Source organism: Aphis gossypii, chromosome 1, assembly GCF_020184175.1.
Source record: "Aphis gossypii isolate Hap1 chromosome 1, ASM2018417v2, whole genome shotgun sequence".
NCBI lineage: Eukaryota > Metazoa > Arthropoda > Insecta > Hemiptera > Aphididae > Aphis > Aphis gossypii.
The window spans coordinates 12,579,461-12,598,470 of record NC_065530.1 but is presented as its reverse complement, the minus strand read 5'-3'; the positions used below and the strand labels follow the sequence as shown (position 1 = coordinate 12,598,470).

Sequence of the window (19,010 nt, the reverse complement as noted above, 5' to 3'; positions counted from 1 at the left end):
GCCCGGCGACGGAAACAATAACAATAATATCAAATAATATAAAAACCGTAAACAGAAAAAAAAACATTTCGAGAAATAAATAAAAAAGATGATGAAAAAAAAATACATTCGAGTCTCCGACACCATCGAAGCGGACGGATATGGTTTCTTCGACGACCATAGTTTTCCGTCACAAGAAAATATTTTGTGCGCGAGGTTCAACGACGGACGTTTTTATATTGCGCCTGCTACCTATTCCTCTACCACCTATACCTGTATTCGACTCGCGCGTGAACGCGCCGTACCGTAACAATATTGCGCTGTCGCCGAGTTTCCCCGGTCACCGCATTAACGGATTTCTTTTTCGTCGACGAAATATATCTCTATTCGTGGATTAAAAACCTTTTTTAATTGTATTGTTTATACTTAAAAATAAGATATATTTTGAGAAGAAATTAAACTCTTCAGTCTTCACCCCTCAGAAACCAATCTAGTGCAGTATTAATATATTCATATTAAATGCAAATAGATTGTCAATAAGAGATAACCCAATTTCGAATTCAAATAAAAAACAACGTTATCCAAAAATTCGGACATCATTTTTTATCAACGTTATCCGTTTCAAACGCAATTTAAGATGATGATGATAATAATAACGTTATAAAATCACAGGGGTCATTGTGATTTGTAACCGACCAGTGACCACTAATGCTACTTAAATATCAGCAGTGGCCACGTAAACTCCTGACAAACGGCAAAAACCGATATTTAACACCTAGTCTCCGCCATCGGTACACCAGAACGCGGTTGGTGTATTATCCTCCGTTTATCCGCATCGATGACGATCCGTACACGCGATCGTCTATTTGTTATTATCATTATTCGTTTTCGCGGCGATTGTTCAATCGTCAGTCACCACACAAACCACGTTTCTGTCCAAAAGAAAACATACACGCCATGTGAAAATCAACGATAGTATGCGGTCTGTGCATTTAAATATTTTCATCGAATATACAACCTGTTGTACGCACCGCTGTTGTATAATCGCATAGAGGTACCTACTTCAAACCGCGGCAATATTGTCTGATTTTTATGAATGGGACGATAAACGTTTTTATGGTTTCCGATTTACAGTAAAAACTAGTTACGGCGGCGGCGGCGAGATAATAAAGGCACAACTATACTATAACTTAGGCCCACGACGGCGACAAACACCGATAACATACTATTACAATGCATATTTTATAATATGAATAGAATGAACACACATAATAATATAATAATTATTATAATGTGCTTTAATTTCTTTCGTTTTGATTTCAAGGAAAACCCACAATTTATAGTTAAGTTGTTTGTGCGCTGGCGTCGCTGTGCGAAGCACGTTCGGCAAGTCAAAATATTTATTACGGAATTCCGTTGGAAAAAAAATATATATTATTATATTCGAGAGAACGGATAACGCGTTCGGTCGGCGGTCATTGTAATACCGTTGTGCGTAGGTAGGTATTAGAGAAAACGTTTTCTTCTCGCCGTCCGCCGACACCGACATCGCACCGCGTCTGCGATAAAACGACCGACCAGTTCTCCCTGGCGGCCGATCAAAAGCACAATATTAATACCGCAGTGGTTGTCCCGGGTCGGTGGCAAACTCGCTCTCTACTAAGTCGCTTTTGTCGTGTAGTACACACACCACGGCGAGTAAAAATATATATATATATATAATATTATATACACATAGAAATAAAACACAAATAGACGATAAAAATTGGAAAAATCGAACCCGACGACGAACCACCTGTGCGCAGCGGCGGCGGCGGCGGCGGTCAATAACGCGACAACAATAAAATATCAAACAGTCTCGTCGTCGTCGTCGTCGTCGTAGTCATAGTCATAGTACGCGAGCCGGAAAGATACGTGACGGACGGGTGGTGGTCGGAGGGGCAGCGTTGCACACACACACGCCGAACCGATGTAACCCGCGATAACGAAAGTCGCAGTCGGAGACGGATGACGTGCGCGCCATTATTGCACACAACGAATGTAGGATGCATTTTATAATAATAATAATAATAATGTGTAGTGTTACGTTGGTTCCGACAAACGTTCGGGGGGGAAGCGGTGCGGTGTGGGTGGGTGGGTGTAAGTCGAATCGGACGTGAGTGTGGTATAGAACATCGTCCTTGGCTATAAAATAATATAATAATATTATATTATATATTAAATACAGACGGCACTCGTCGAACGCGAGCGCATACGAATATCGTCGTCGACGTCTCGTTCGCGACACACATAAGCGCGCGCGCGCACGATTTGATTTTGTTTTTCGTTCGTACGGTTTGTTATTGCGCGCCGCTGCCCTGACGACGACGACGACCGTGTGTGCCGCACACCATCATTCCCGCCGCTTCCACCTAACGACAGCCTAACGTCAACGCGTACATACACCGTACACACAAATGCGATCGCGCCACAATAATAATAATATGTGACCTCGTCATCGTCACTCTCTTTCTCGCTCGCTCCACGCGATATTCCGAAAACACGCACACACACGCACACACACACACACACACACACACACACACACACACACACACACACACACACACACGTCTGGACGACGATTCGACTGGCGCGCGCGTGCATAACGTTATTGCCATTATCGCGTACCTCCATACGCGTGATATTAAAATTCGCGTTCGTCGCCGTACGCATCCGTCGAACGCGGGCGAGCTGCTCCTCGTTTTGTGTGCGCCGACACGACACGTATTCGAGTGTCCCCGAAGCGAAATCGACTGCCTACTCGCCCCCACGTTAAATGGAAATTATCATCCTTCGAGAGACCCTTAACGTTCATTACGTTTTAAACGTAATAATATTATTTGTCCATCAAACGGTCGACAAACGCCCGCACCCCAAAGAAGTCTTACGCCCCGAGACAAGCCCCGTCACCTCTGACGTCTACGACCGTCTGTCTACCGATATACCACTGGCGACCGACGTAAATACGAGTCTATTATTGTTGTTTTTTGTTTTTTTTTTTTTGCTGTACGAGTATCTATAACTTATTCCATCGGTTTTTTTTTCACTTTTCTCCGACAACCCCAATAGTGAAACGTTTGCGCGTATTATCCGAAAAGACGTCGTTTCGCGACCTGGGAAACTCCTTTACGTATTATATTTTACTAAAATACTCTGCGATATCTAACTCAACGCAGCACAGCAACAGTGTTTTGTTTAAATAATAATTTATTATTATAACGTAGAGTAGCGCGCGGACGCGTATTTCCCGACCCTATCACGATTCAATGCAGTGGGCGGAGCTAGTTTAATTTTACAAAACCTATGCGTACTCAGTGCCTCCGCACTGAATCAACATAGGGTTTGTAATGTGTGGAAAATTTTAAAATTATTTACAAATGTACCTAAATTTAAAAATATATAATGTTATGTATAAATTAATTATTACAACCTAAAATTATTATGTATAATAAAGTTATAAATCCATGGAATAAAACATTATGTATAATATTAACAGGATTATTAAATAGACAATAAAAATATTTTCGATGGTCGACACGTAAAATAATACAAATAATAATAATATAAATAAATAAAAAATTAATAATCAATGTTTAACTTCAATTTGGAGTATAGATAGATTGTTTTTTTTAAAAAAATTTTTAAAAAAGTTACAAATATATTGTAAATAAAAAAGTTATAAAAAGTACATAATAATAAATACATGGTCATTGGTCAGTTAGTTATCAAACAATAGTAATTAAGTTAATAATGTAGGTGAAAAAAATAACATATAAAAATATTTTCGATGGTCGACACGTAAAATAATACAAATAATAATAATATAAATAAATAAAAAATTAATAATCAATGTTTAACTTCAATTTGGAGTATAGATATTAGATAGATTGTTTTTTTTAAAAAAATTTTTAAAAAAGTTACAAATATATTATATATAATAAAGTAATTAAGTATATTACGTCTTATAAAAAGTACATAATAAATACATGGTCATCACTCATCACTGCTAACTAGTATAATTAAATGAATAATAAAATAAAAATGGATCAAATACTATAGGTAATATTAATGATATGTATAAAACATACCGTGTTCCATAACTTTTTTTATAAGTACCTATAATATTAGTAATAATATAATCACTAATAGTAAAATAATAAAATACAATACGTTTAAAAAGTATTAAAAACAAATTACACAAGTCTTCTTAATATTATCAATTGGATATTGATTATCTTAAAACTAATCAAATGGGTAATCTATACCGCAATTTATAACAAATATTTCCCAACTTCAATACAATAAAATAAGGATAATGTTTTGACTGTTTAGTTTTACACTTGGTCTATTAGTGGCTATCTATATCGTGAATATTGCAATTCTTGCCAATTATCGGTCGTTGGTTAAACTAAACGCTAGTCTTATCGCGTTAATAATCAGTCTGCTTTTTTTAATCTAAACTTGGTGTTTTGAAATTGTAGTACAAAATAATTATTTGACAGAAACCAACATAATAATATTATATATTTTTTTACAAATATGTCAATAATTAATAGTTATTTTAATTTTGACGTCAATTGTTTGGTTATTAATTGTGATGTTAAAAGTATCGAACGTTTTAATGCAGTTATCCGAACTAAATTTAATACGGATACTGAAATATCGGAACAAGTTAAACATTGGATAGTTATGTTTTCTGAGGCTTCATGTACAAACTGGATCGTGGAACGTGGGAATGCAAATCCAAAACGATTTTTATACAAAAAAAAGTATACTTGCCAACATAGCCAAAAAAATAAAAATAAATCCACATCTGAATGTAGTATTCGCAAACGAAATTTGAACTGTACAGCAAACATTACAGTTTTAGTAAAAAAAATCACTAAAGGTACTATTCAAAATGACCGAATGTTAAAAGATGGTTTCAACGGTGAAATATATATCGTTTCATATACTCCAAGCAGTATGGCGTTGGTTATGGAGTAGTAAAAATAACATTAATCCAAATGATCGTAAACATTTGATGAATTTGTTTCGGCGTGTTGTGTATTCTTCCAGTGAAGTCAATTGTGTCACAGAAAAAGAAAAATTAAATAAAGATGACATTTTTCAAAAGTATACAAATTCCAAGAATACTTTAGGAAATTATGGATAAGAAATCGAGAATGGTGTTTATGTTTTCGTTCAACACTAATAACTAGAGGGAATAACACAAATAACATAGTAGAAGCTTCAATTAGAATTTTCAAAGATGTCGTTTTAGAAAGATGCAAAGCTTTTAATATGTGTGCTCTAGTCGATTTTATTTGTACAACGTTTGAAAGATACCATAAAACTCGTCTGATCGATTTTGCAAATAAACGCGTAACAAAAACCGAATTATGTTACTTAAAATTTCGTTCTAAAGCTAAAAATTTAAATGTCAATAAAATTAATTATAATGAGTTTAATGTTCAATCAGCTACTGAAAATGAAGTGTTTTATAGTGTGTTTGTAGACATTAATATGTGCGAATGTATTGATGGTCAAGGTGGGGCTTTTTGCAAACATCTTTGCGCGATCCATGAACAGTTTTCTAATATTTCTACGGCACCAAATTTATCTTATAACGATCGATGTAATTTAGCTTTCATTGCATTAGGAAATCACATCGAGAAGTCATTTTTTGCTGACATGTGCCAAGACAATATAAAAGATAAAATAGAAGGGGAAATTGAAAATCATGATAGTGAAAATAACATTGGCTATGGATCACATTCATCAACATCTGATTTTCAACCAAGTTGTTCATGGACGAACGTAGAGGTTAACAAAGATTCAAACATGCATTCTGTTTATGATTTTGAAGTATCGCGATTAAAAATAATTTTGATTCTATAATTCAATTATTATGTACAGACAAAGATATTTCTACTACAAATTTAATAAAAAAAACCAATATTCAATTGGAAAAGGTTAAGACGACTACTCAGTTATCACCATTGTTAGTTCAGCTTGGTAAACGAAATTTAAAAAAAAGTATTCATGTTCAACCTACTGCAATTTCTCGAAGGAAAGAAAGATCTGGTTTAACAAGGGGATCACGTCGAATTCAAGCTGGTCGACCATCAGCTATCGAAGTGAAAGCCAAAGCCAAAGCCAAAAAATTAAAAGGAACATTGGGTTAAACATTTCGGCAAACAAACCAAATGCAAAATCGCACGGTTAAAATCTAGTTATTGTAATTTATTTTAACATTTTTTATACGTAACGGGTATTTTATTATGGACGATGGTATATCTTTTATTTAATAACTACATTATTTAGTACCTATTTAATTTCAAATATATACTTATGGTTTTGGTATTAGGTTAACATTAAAAACACAATCTATACTCCAAATTAAATTAAACATTGATTATTAATTATTTATTTATTACTATTACCTATTATTATTTGTATTATTTTACGTGTCGACCATTGAAAATATTTTTATATGTTATTTTTTTCACCTACATTATTAACTTAATTACTATTGTTTGATAACTAACTGACCAATGACCATGTATTTATTATTATGTACTTTTTATAACTTTTTTATTTACAATATATTTGTAACTTTTTTAAAAATTTTTTTAAAAAAAACAATCTATCTAATATCTATACTCCAAATTGAAGTTAAACATTGATTATTAATTTTTTATTTATTTATATTATTATTATTTGTATTATTTTACGTGTCGACCATCGAAAATATTTTTATATGTTATTTTTTTCACCTACATTATTAACTTAATTACTATTGTTTGATAACTAACTGACCAATGACCATGTATTTATTATTATGTACTTTTTATAACTTTTTTATTTACAATATATTTGTAACTTTTTTAAAAATTTTTTTAAAAAAAACAATCTATCTATACTCCAAATTGAAGTTAAACATTGATTATTAATTTTTTATTTATTTATATTATTATTATTTGTATTATTTTACGTGTCGACCATCGAAAATATTTTTATTGTCTATTTAATAATCCTGTTAATATTATACATAATGTTTTATTCCATGGATTTATAACTTTATTATACATAATAATTTTAGGTTGTAATAATTAATTTATACATAACATTATATATTTTTAAATTTAGGTACATTTGTAAATAATTTTAAAATTTTCCACACATTACAAACCCTATGTTGATTCAGTGCGGAGGCACTGAGTACGCATAGGTTTTGTAAAATTAAACTAGCTCCGCCCACTGCATTGAATCGTGATAGGGTCGGGAAATACGCCGCGCGGACACTCGACGACACTGATGAGATGACAACGGTCCTTGACAACGTACCTGCTGTTGTAGTAGCTGGCCCGATAACACCACTCGGCCGGTACAGATTATAGAGATTACGGAATATAGATAGCATTTGGCACGAACGCTTTATGCGATAACAGATAAGTATTTAGTGGTTTTCGGGAAACGTCTACAAACGGACGGGCAATTTTTATGATGCGATTGCGTATGAGGATGTTTATCGATGCTACCTTTTACGGTTTTTCACATTATCAAGATTCCATATAAATTTCATACTTGTGCTATGTTAAATTTATTGAATAATTTTATCTAAAGAATCAAGCTGACCATAAATCTATACTATAAAATGTAATGTATGTACAAATAGCCACCAATTACGCACAGTTCTCATACACCGACATAACCAATGTTAATGGCGATCAAATCCGAAGAAAAGGATTACAAGAGACGGCAATAAAAAAAAAAGTGTTTTCTATAGTTCTATTCGAATTACAACGTAATCGAAGCGTAATTAAAATGTATAAAAATAGTTTGAAACTTAATAACGATTTGTTGACATGTTTGTTTTTGATTGTTTTATGACGTAAACTGGCAAACCATATTAAACCAATTTTTTTAACAGCAATTTTAATGACGACGATTATAAAACTATGTACACCATTATGACCGATAAATAAACACAAATTAATTTATAACCTTAAGAGGTTTAAACCACCGCGGTTTTCGGCAAACAAAATAAAAAAAAAACATTTGATTTGAGTATTCGGAAAACTGTATAGGTAGGTACCCAAATATTATTATAAATTTGACAACATCGGAGCTCATTTATAATGGAACCGTGACGCGTATTTTAGGATTGCCGTGCGGTTCGACAGTAAGTACAAACGCGCAACGTTGTTCCCAAAATTAATGATGATAATCGTACGCAATCGGGTCTACCCTTTACAACTACTACCTACTACTACTATGGTCGGCGAATAAGGATAACGTTATCTGGGCGGAAATGGCTTAGTACTCGGAATTCGTCTATACATATATTATGTATATATATATATTATATATATAGGTGTACCTATTATTAGTCGGACTTAACCAGCGCTTTGCGTTTATATAATAATATCAAAAACGTTTACCCGCCGCGATCGCGATAGTAATGCGAAAACAACCGCGATAACGACCGAAAGCGTGGTCACTGTACTTATAAATTAACGGTTGTTTTTGTTTTTGTTATATTATTATTATTATTAGGTAGTATCATTTCGAGTCTTACCTGCTTTCGTTTCCTCGACGAAAAGTGAGCGGTGGCCGACTCGTCGATCTGCTCCTTGAACGTTTCGAACAGGTTGACCACTTGCGCGTAGTCCGGGTGCCCGTGCGACACCTTGACGTACGCTTTCCAGTTCTCGCGCTTGTAGCCCCAGTGGCACGAGTTGGTGCCCGTGAACCGGTGTATGTGGTTGACGAACCGCTGGGGCGCGAACAGCGCCTTGCACTCGACGCACTGTATGCACGCCGAGAACTTTTCGGTGTACAGTTCGGGCATGCACACGCCCCGGGTCTTGCCGAACACGTCGTGGAACACCTCGAACGAGAACGTGACCACGTCCTCGGGCACCGGGGCCGCCGGCGGCGGGATCCGGTGGAGCAGCGCGAAGCACAGCCGCTCGGCGTTCGTCTTGGTCATCAGGCCGCACGACGGCGCGGTCACCGGCAGTATCTGGCAGTGCTTGAGCATGTCCAGCTGCTCGGGCGTGCACCGCGAACAGTAGATGCGCAGCTCGTCGCACACCTGGTTGATCTGGGTGAGCGTGAAGTCCCGGAGCACCGTGTTGAGGATCTGCGGCAGGCACAGCCGCATCTCGCCGCCCACCATGAAGCAGGCGATCTTCTCCCATTCCAGCTCCGTCTCGAACAGCTCGCACCCCGACTGGTCCGGCACGTACAGCACCGGGTGCAGCGGCGGCGGCGGTGGCGGCGCCGGCGCCGGCGTCTTCCGGCCGCCGCCGCCGCCGGACTCGGTGTCGCCGCCGGCCATCGGCGCCTTGGGCGAGCACACGGCCACCGCGGCGCCGGACGGTTCGTCAAGCACCGAGTTCGGCCCTTGCAGGCTCCTGGGCGCGCTCATCTGGTACGTTTTCAGCACCTTGTTTATGTGCGGGTTGTTCACCTGCTGATCGTTTTGGTGGTCGTCTTCCATCTCGACCGCGCCGGTCGAGTCGTCCGTCGGTAGTCTTCGGCGTCGTCTTCGTTTTCTCCGTCGCCTCTTCCGCGCCGAGGGCTCGTGTCTTACGCCGTTCTCGCTACTGTTTCTACTGCTACTCCTACTTCTACCACTACTACTGATGCTACCGATTTCGGTGATGCTCCAGTCACTGGTCGACTGCGACGACGGTACTCATATCGCCGCGTCCAATGCCAACACGTCATGGCCACAGTGTGCGGACGATCGTGCGACGACAATCACCGGCGGCCGCTGCGGCCGTGTCGACGACGGCATGTGTCGCGGCTGGACCGCGTCGACGACAACACCATCAACACACCGGTACGGGTCGTTGGAAAATCTGTGAAAATCGCGCATGCTACGGGAACACTCGCGGAAACGTATCCAAACACCGGCTCGAGTGAACAAACGACTGAAAACGGATTTAAAACGCAAACCAAAAAAAAAAAAAAAAAAGAAAGAAGAGAAAAAAAACCACTTAAAATTCACGTACTCACGATGATTAAATACTTTGTGTTTAAACGCGTATCATGGCGCGCGTTAAAAGCATGCTCTACGACGATTAATATCGTAAATACCTTTGGTAGGTATGTCGAGAAGAACGAGCGCGCACACGAAATACGAATAATACGCGCACAGTCGAAACACGCGCGTCGGTACAGTCGAAAAAAAATTAACGATTTTATATCGATGATATATATAATATTTATAATGTTATATTATTATACATTCAAAATGAAAAAAAAAAATACACGTCGCGGACGAGAATAACACAACGAACACACTCGTCGACGTACACGCGTACACTACACGAATGACTGTGTGCGACTGCGGCGGCGGCGGCAGTAGTAGCGTCGTAGTAGTAGTAGTAGTAGTAGTAGCGGCGGCGGCGGCGGCGGTGCCGGTGACGTTGGTGATGGTGGAGGTAGCGGTAACGGCGGCGGCGGCGGCGGGTTGGCGTCGGCGGCAGTGGCGGCGGTGGTGGTGGTGGTGGTGGTGGTGCCGTGACCGAGTCGAACGTAATAGCGTTGCTGGCCCCCGATCGGCAGCGGCGGCGGCGGTCGGACACGCAGACGACGGCGGCGACGCACACGCATCGGAAAACAGAGTGGGAAGAACACACAGTGTTGCGATAGAGCGTGCGGCGCGGTGGGAGGGGCAGAGCGGTGCGCGCTCACAGACGCACACACACTCATGCCGCGTTACCAGTGTGCGCGTCGATGGGACCTGCGGAACGGTAGCGGCGACGGCGACGTTGGCAGACGTCGAGACCAGACAAGGGGCGGCGGCGGCGGCGTCGTCGTCGGCGGCGCGGATCCTTGTGCATGTGTGTGTACACGCTAGTGCGCGCGCAACCGTCTGGTCGCCAAAACCCGAAATTATTCGCCGCGTCACATTATTATTATTATTATTATTATTATTATTTTATAGACCAAGACGTACCGACACATACGGGCTCGCACGTTTTCACGCTCGCCGACGTCATAATATTATGTTTTTTTTCTCTGTTTTGTTTTGTTTTGTCGTTCCGGAAAAGTGCATTTTTTTCGATTCATATTATATTATCAGCCGGCGTGGACTACGCGACTGTCGTGTTTACGACGGTCGGGGCAGACCCGGTCCCGCGGGACCAGAAGTATAGTAGAGGTCTTTATCGTTCGTCCGCGTTTCCCCGTTTTGCGGACGTCTCGTTAGCGATAATTTTCAAGCACTATATTATCATGCAAACCAGTCGTGTGTCATTGGACGCGATGAATATAAAAAGTCGTATGGAAAAGTTCTCCGAGCACAACCGACTGGTGGTGGGTTTGTCTGACGTCAGCAACCACCAGAACGCTGCTCTGGCTAATGCCGCGAAAGCGAATGTTTACGATAATAATATCGTTATACGTGTTGAACGTTTAGAATACATTTCGGTTTTTTTTTTAATCTGCAGGACGACTTTACTATTATTAGTTATGAATATTATGCGCCGCGTACTGATTGTTATGCGCGATGTGTATTGATATTCAAAACGGTCGTGTGCCGTCAAAATATTGTCGTTTGTCGGCGGCACCTCCGACGGCGGAGGAGACTCGTCGTTGCACAGGCCGTCACAGGTACGCCGGAGATCGGAAAGCGAGACGAACGTGTTTCGGGTGTGTCGCGAGCGAGCCTCCACACGCACACCACCGTCGTCGTCGTCGTCGTCGTGTGGCCGCAGCGTGCGATCGTAGCCGTGTGCGTGTAAGTGCGTGCGCCACTACTACTACGACCAGACGCAGACGTCGGCGAAAAATATTACCGAACGTTGACCTCTCGTCATCTTCGTCCGACGGCCCGACCGTGCATGCATAACAACTGTATAATAATAACATTATAATGTGATAATAATATACCGAACGCGCGCACACACACAAACACACACACTAATATTAATATAACGCACATGATATTATTTTTTTATAAGCTACGACCGAGTGCACGCTGTATGCAACGCAGAGATTCGATACCGTTCGTCGAGTTTTGTTGTTTTTTTTTTTTTTTTTTTACTGCGCGATGCGCGCGCGGTGTATATATTTTTATTATGCACACGACGACGACGTGCCGAACGCCGTGTAATGTTTATTTTTCTGTTTCACACGTCCCCGTCGCCGATGGTTCGTTTCAGTTATTTTTTCCTCTCAGATCGTCGCCGCCCGGTAAGCGATGGTACCTACGCATAGGTACGACTGCGTTCACCACACACCGTTCGCCCGTCCGAAATGCGTACGATTTTTCGCGGCCGCGAACGGTGGATCGGCCGTGACGCGGAGACGATAATAATGTCATTCGGTGGTTAGGTTCTAAAAGGTTTTAAAGCTTTTGAAGTCCTATACCTCAGTTTTCGCCACGGTATATTGTGGGTATAAGAGAGTAAACGACGATTCATTAGGAAAAACGTGTGTAATCTCTGCGTTGAAAAATTGTTTATTATATTATGCTTTTACTATAGCTCTATTTGATTCGTACGGTTTCTGTAGACGTATGAAAATTAACGGAGACGTTGCGCGAAGCGTTTTTTTTTTTTTTTTTTTTCCAAAACCGTAATTAATTTAACCAGAGTATAATATAATATATTATAATAAAATTGATTTTTAGGGCTTCGTCGAAAAGTTTAGGTTTGGAGCTTCGAGATGATTTAATCCGGCTATAGTCGAAACGTCGTTCAGCCGGGTTTGATTATACGCGGAACTTTTTTCTTTGCGCGCCGCCCGCCTCCGCAATTGCACGGTTATTATAATATACGACGACAAAATAACAAAATAATATTATGACGTTGTGTGCAACGGCGACGACGGCGTCTATGGTAAATTATTATTGTGCTCTCGACGGGAGCGCGTCACCCTTATAATTAACCGGAATGCAAAATGTATAATAACCGCACGCTCGCATATTATTAATATTTATTATTATCGTAGTCATATTTTTTTTTCTCGATAATAATGATAATAATTATTATAAAACGCGCGGACGACGTCGCGTCGGTTCGACTCGTTCCGAATGCATTATAATAATAAATATTATTATCGTCGTCGCCGTTACCGTTGTTGGCCGGCGGTCTTCGCGGACAACGCGATTATTAATTTTTATTTTTTTTTCTTACTTTACTTTTTCGCGCGCACACACATACACGCGCGCGACATGCATTATGCATATTATAATATCCTATACTCGGAGGTATACGAGTGCAGCCTTACATGGCCTTACACCGTGTAACACGCACACACACGCACACGACCGACACGTTAAGGTGTACGTTAAACGTGCATCTACCCGCGGCCCGGCAAACCAGTAGTAGGTACCTAGGTAATAATAATAACAATAATAATACACCTATCGTCTTCGGGCCGAGGACACGATGCGCCGCGGAGTGTGCACCGCCGCTCAGAGACGATTGCGAAATACCTATACGGTAGGTACCTACCTATTCCAACCTACCTCATTACTATTATTATTTCGAACGCGCTTCAAGTGTGCACAGTACGTTTATTTTTTTCGTTTTATTACCTACACATTATAATAATATTATCTCCTCTTCGTGCCGGTCGTCCTGCAATTATTAATATGTCTTACTGTTTTCTTATTATAATAGGTGTGTTTTATTAACGCGGACCGCGTCGAACGCTGCTGCAGCTGTTGCAAAATTAGTATACGCAATTATATTATATATTTAGCGGTCCGGGAAAAACGCGCGGAAACTGGTCACACTGGTCTCGAAGAAAGATCACCGGAATGGAATGCGAACGAAAATACAAGACCGAGACGGCGAGTCGTACTCTCCTCCACATCGTGGACCGTGTGCCAAGAAGGTTGCCAACGCGGTCGTTTTGCCGCGCGCCCGCCGTGCGTACCGCGTGCGAGCCGCCGACCGCTGTCGCCGCGATATTGTGGGACGGCGAATGCATCCGTCAGCGGATCAGCGCGGCACCTCGAAAAACATCGGCTGCGACGGGCGCATCAGCATCGCCGCCGCCGCCGCCGCGGGGACAGAGCTGAGGCGGCGGCGGCGGCGTGCGGAGCACTGCGCCGCGGCCAAATCTCTTAACGCTCCGCCGCCGGCGAAACGATAATGATATAACAACAACATTAACAACAATAATAGAATGCGACGTTTCACTCGCCGTTTATCGCCGTACGTTTTTTAACGTCGTTACATTAACGTCCCGGATGATACGACTCGCGAACTATATCTGCAGTGTTCACCCCCGTTTTGCATTATAATTTATTTTTTGAAAATTTTCAAGCAAAAAAATATAGGTACTTACGCTGCAGTGACCATATTATCAAACACTTCAGGGGTTGTTTTTTGTAAAGACGTGAGAGACCTGCGGGATATTACAAGGTTTTTTTTTTCATCAAACGAGATTCGGTCTTTTTACTGTGTATATATTATATAGTTAGGCACATTTTGAAGCAAATGGTTTTTTTTCGGATTTAAATTAAATATAAATTTAATAACTCATTGCTAAGTCGTTAAACTTAACGTTGGTACTAAGGATGATATAATCCGCGATGTTAGGGTTAAAAGACATACCGTGCTTACGATGGTTTGATAATATTATAGTAACTTAATTATATGAGATATTATAATACATTTATGCATTTTATAATTTGTAAAATTGCCTAAAGTGCTATATATTATAAAATATTACAAAGTATTTTTTATTTGAAACCGTTGTTAAGATTTTACGAATCCTTTTTATTACATTAAGATTAAAAAAAAATACATAATTTATAGTAACAAATCACTGGTTAAAATACGATTTAAACGCATCATTATTTTCAAACAAATTACTGTGGGACAGTTTACATTTAGAAAAAAAATCGTATTTCTACAATAAGCACTCCTGAAATGATATAACATCTTAAATATTTAAAATAAAATGCCAATGAGAGAATCTCTAGAACATAAATAATAGTAGGGGAGATGACCATGCTCAGTGTATTACCCTTTGTATGACCTTAATATTTAATCAAACGAGAACAAAAGCCAATGTTAAGTATATTATGTCAATTAATCAGAAAATAACCCTGGTTCATGATGTAATACGAATTATGTTAGTGCAGAATTTTTTTTATAAGAGGACGTTACACTCGCACAGTCGCACGTGTTGTCATTTGTCTTACACACACGTAACATAACAAATCAACATATACCAGATTCTTAGTACAGTTTATTTATAGTTAATATTAGATTAAATTTACATATTATCGAGTTTGCAAAGAAGAATATTAATTCAATCAGAGTTTTTTTCGTATTTTTATTTTAAAATGAGTAAAATCTACCTATTTACATTTTTTTTTAAATTCTTCTACAACCAGTTTTGTAATAAAAATTCCATCTTCTCGACATACAATTTATTTTTTTGCCTACAAATTGATAATATATGATGTAAATTTTCTCTAATATTAACTGTAAATAAACAATAGTAAGAATTTGGTGTACGTAGATTTGCTACATTCTTACGCTCATGTAAGACAGAGACGACACATGCTACCGTATCGATCTTATATAATAAGAATGACAATATTATACATCATTAAAATAGAGGTCATTAGTCATAATTGCCCTATTTAATATAGATATGATGAGCAACTTGCCGTGCTATTTATTCGCCGGTTTAAACAGCTATTATTTTTACGGTCGTAATATAATAATTAATAATGATAATGAACAATATTTAATTGTTCGCGATGTTTATTATATTATTATTCAATTCGACAAACATCTGGATGACGTATTACAACGGCGGTGTTTTCTAAACTATTCACGTCGGTGATATACACTCCGAGACTCGTCGTATCATGAGTGATGGTCGTATCGTCGTTGTCGTAGTCGCACCTCTCAAGTACATAAATTTCGAAAAAAAAAACCATACCGTACGTGATGTTATAATATAATATTATGTATTGTTGATAAAAAGAAAATGACTAGGGTGTATAAATAGAAGGGATGACTGGATGAGATTAGTTGTAAGCCCTCCTTTATAAACTATATAGATGAGGTTGTGCAAATTGGCACTACCCGAGGCCCCAAGTGGATTATTTCGACTTGACCGCACAGATGATTATATATTATAGGTATCTATTATACCTAAATGAATATAAATCGTTGCCAAGATGTGATATTTAACGGTAAATATCTACTTAAAATTTGGTAGGTAAATTGGAAAAATTATATTTTTTAAGTATATATAGCATCATATTATAAATATGATTGTTTTCAACACTTATTAATTGTATAAACATATTAATGACACACCCTCCATTTTTAAACTCCATGCATAGAAAACTTTTAACAAATAGATAGGATAAGGTAGATACTTATAAGTTATAACAATAAAATAAATAGTACATTATAGTATAATAATATAACATCTAAATAACATTTTATGCTAGCGCCTATTAATTTGCCTATTAAAATCAACTGAAACTCAATTTTGACAATGGTTTATTTCTTTATATTTATGATTCTGGTATTTGAACACCACCCTAATAATATAACATCCATTTACGTGGTGATGTCATAACGCAACACAATACAAGCTGCATCGTATAACCTAACTTAACTAAAAATCTACTTAAAAAAAAAAATTGCACCAAATAAATATTGTTTATTATTGTTCCGAACTGGGCCAACGGCAAAACTCCACTGACCTTAAGTTCGGCGTTTACTCGTAGATTTATATGAACTCATAACAGTCATAACAATACTATACATATTTAATGTTAATTTGCATTGTAATGTTATGCCAGATTACCGCCATTAAAATATTATAATATATTATATATACGATTATATAAATATACTGATATATCACTGGTGCGGCGTAATATGTGTGTATAGGTACTGCGTAGTGAAGAAATAGTATATGTATAAGAAATAAATTGTTTGCGTATAAAATATCGATAAATAAAATCTTATTCGATATTTTATGTATTGGTGAAACCACGTGCATGGTAAAAAAGAAATAAAAACGATATAATACACATACTCACATACAAAAACGCACGATTCGCAAGCCATTTAATTTATTACTAATCGGTTTCTTTTATCTGCACATGTATACAATCCAATATTTTATACAAGCGCATGTGGCGTATGTACACATTTGACAATAGACTATAATATATATTATGTAAAACGAAAACCTATTAGGTAAGTATGTATATACTATTGATATATCTTGATTATCGTTAGGAACACAAATACGCTAAATCGAGTACCTATATTATAAAATATATGCAGTAGATTATATTGTGTATATAACATCAAGGACGTCGACGACAATATATTATATTCCGTATTCAGAGATTTGACACTCTAAAACTTCCATGTCACCCCTAATACACAATTTCTCCTACACTTTAAAAAATTATAGACATGCTATATAGGTATACGCGTGACGTGTCAAATAATCTTCGTCATAAATAATATAGTTGCCTAACTTAGGAACTTAGTAAATTTCATTGATTTTCTTTTAAATTTTCTCAACCTAATGTTCTATAAAAGTTGTGCTACTTAATTTTATTATTTTGCAACTGTAGTCATTTCAATGTACCATATCTGTTTTAATTATATTAAAAAAAAAATAACTGATATATAATATATATATTATATCGAACAAAGTCCAAACCAATGAATATATCAATCTGAATAATTAACCGCTAATTATATAATGTACACATAAACCATACACCACGACCAAAATTAAAATGAGGTTTAAGAACACAGTATTAAAATAATGCATATCATACAAGTCAACTCCTAAACGCGTCTTCTATATATATATATTGTGTTATTTGTATATATTATGATTTATATAGGAACGCGCTTACTCAAAACAAAAACGAAAAGATATAGGTAAATATATTTTTTTTACTATAGATACAATATTTCGTCTGATATTCTTCGTCGTCAGCCAATAACCATACGGTTCGAAACGATGAAATCTATGTCAAATCATCCATCAAATAAATATTGTTATATTACACGCCAGATATATTTTACCCGCGAGATGTGTGATAAGAAAGAGATTACACGGCGAACACCCTGTGGCGGATCTGCCGGATGATGATGGAGCCGTTTCGGTCGAAATCAATATATTCGCGCACTATACATATAATACATACATGTATATAAGTTACGGGAAATGTCAACAACTGCATAATTTCGACATTAGCAGCGTGTATTTTGGGTGATTTGTTATTATTCGTTTATAAAATCGAACTATCAATAATGCCATCCGGATAATTTAAATTGGTTAACCAGTCAACAGTGGATACCAAGCTACTTATAACGTCAAAAGTTATGTATTAAAAATAATGAAAAAATTTTTGTCAGCACTTTGTATACCTACTATAATATAATAATATAGCACGTATCACAATGATAAAATCAACTACATTGTACATCGTTATATAGTAACTCAATAACTCGTTAAAAATTATATTTTAATTTTTAATCTTATTACCTACTACCTAGGTATTCAATAAAATTTTTTTTATTAAATATAAATATGTATCATGTGTATTTTGTGGTAATTACTTTGATTATTATGTCTTAGATGTAGGTATTTGATATAGTTAAAAATTGTTTAATCTAACGATTGATATTATATATTTGTATAGTTGTTAAGAGTTATTAAGACATTGTCCAAAGGTCCTTTATCATACAATTATTCGGTTAATCATAATATAATCAGTCGACATGTAATAATATTCATGGCGGCTGTAATGATAACATTTCGGTAATGAAGTATTGTATAGTAGGCATTATATACGGCTCGTGATGTCGGTGTTATCCAAATGTTAACATTATTACACCCATACTCGAATATTCCAATGATATTGTTATGGACGACTGTCACTATATTATTTTCTCACTCACTATATATTATATTCTCACCCCGTCTACACTCATATTCAATATATAATACCAATAATACTCCAA

At 37.5% G+C, this 19,010-nt stretch overlaps 1 protein-coding gene across 1 annotated transcript in view; it reads right to left on the bottom strand.

The window, feature by feature from the left end:
* The window catches only part of LOC114131195 (ski oncogene), a 56,160-nt gene extending 45,787 nt beyond the window's left edge, over positions 1-10,373 (bottom strand). The window contains exon 1 of the mRNA XM_027996358.2: positions 8,585-10,373. Within this exon, the coding sequence (XP_027852159.2) occupies positions 8,585-9,511 (927 nt within the window). The 5' untranslated portion in view covers positions 9,512-10,373. The remainder of the gene's footprint in view (positions 1-8,584) is intronic.
* Between the last annotated feature and the right edge of the window lie 8,637 nt (positions 10,374-19,010).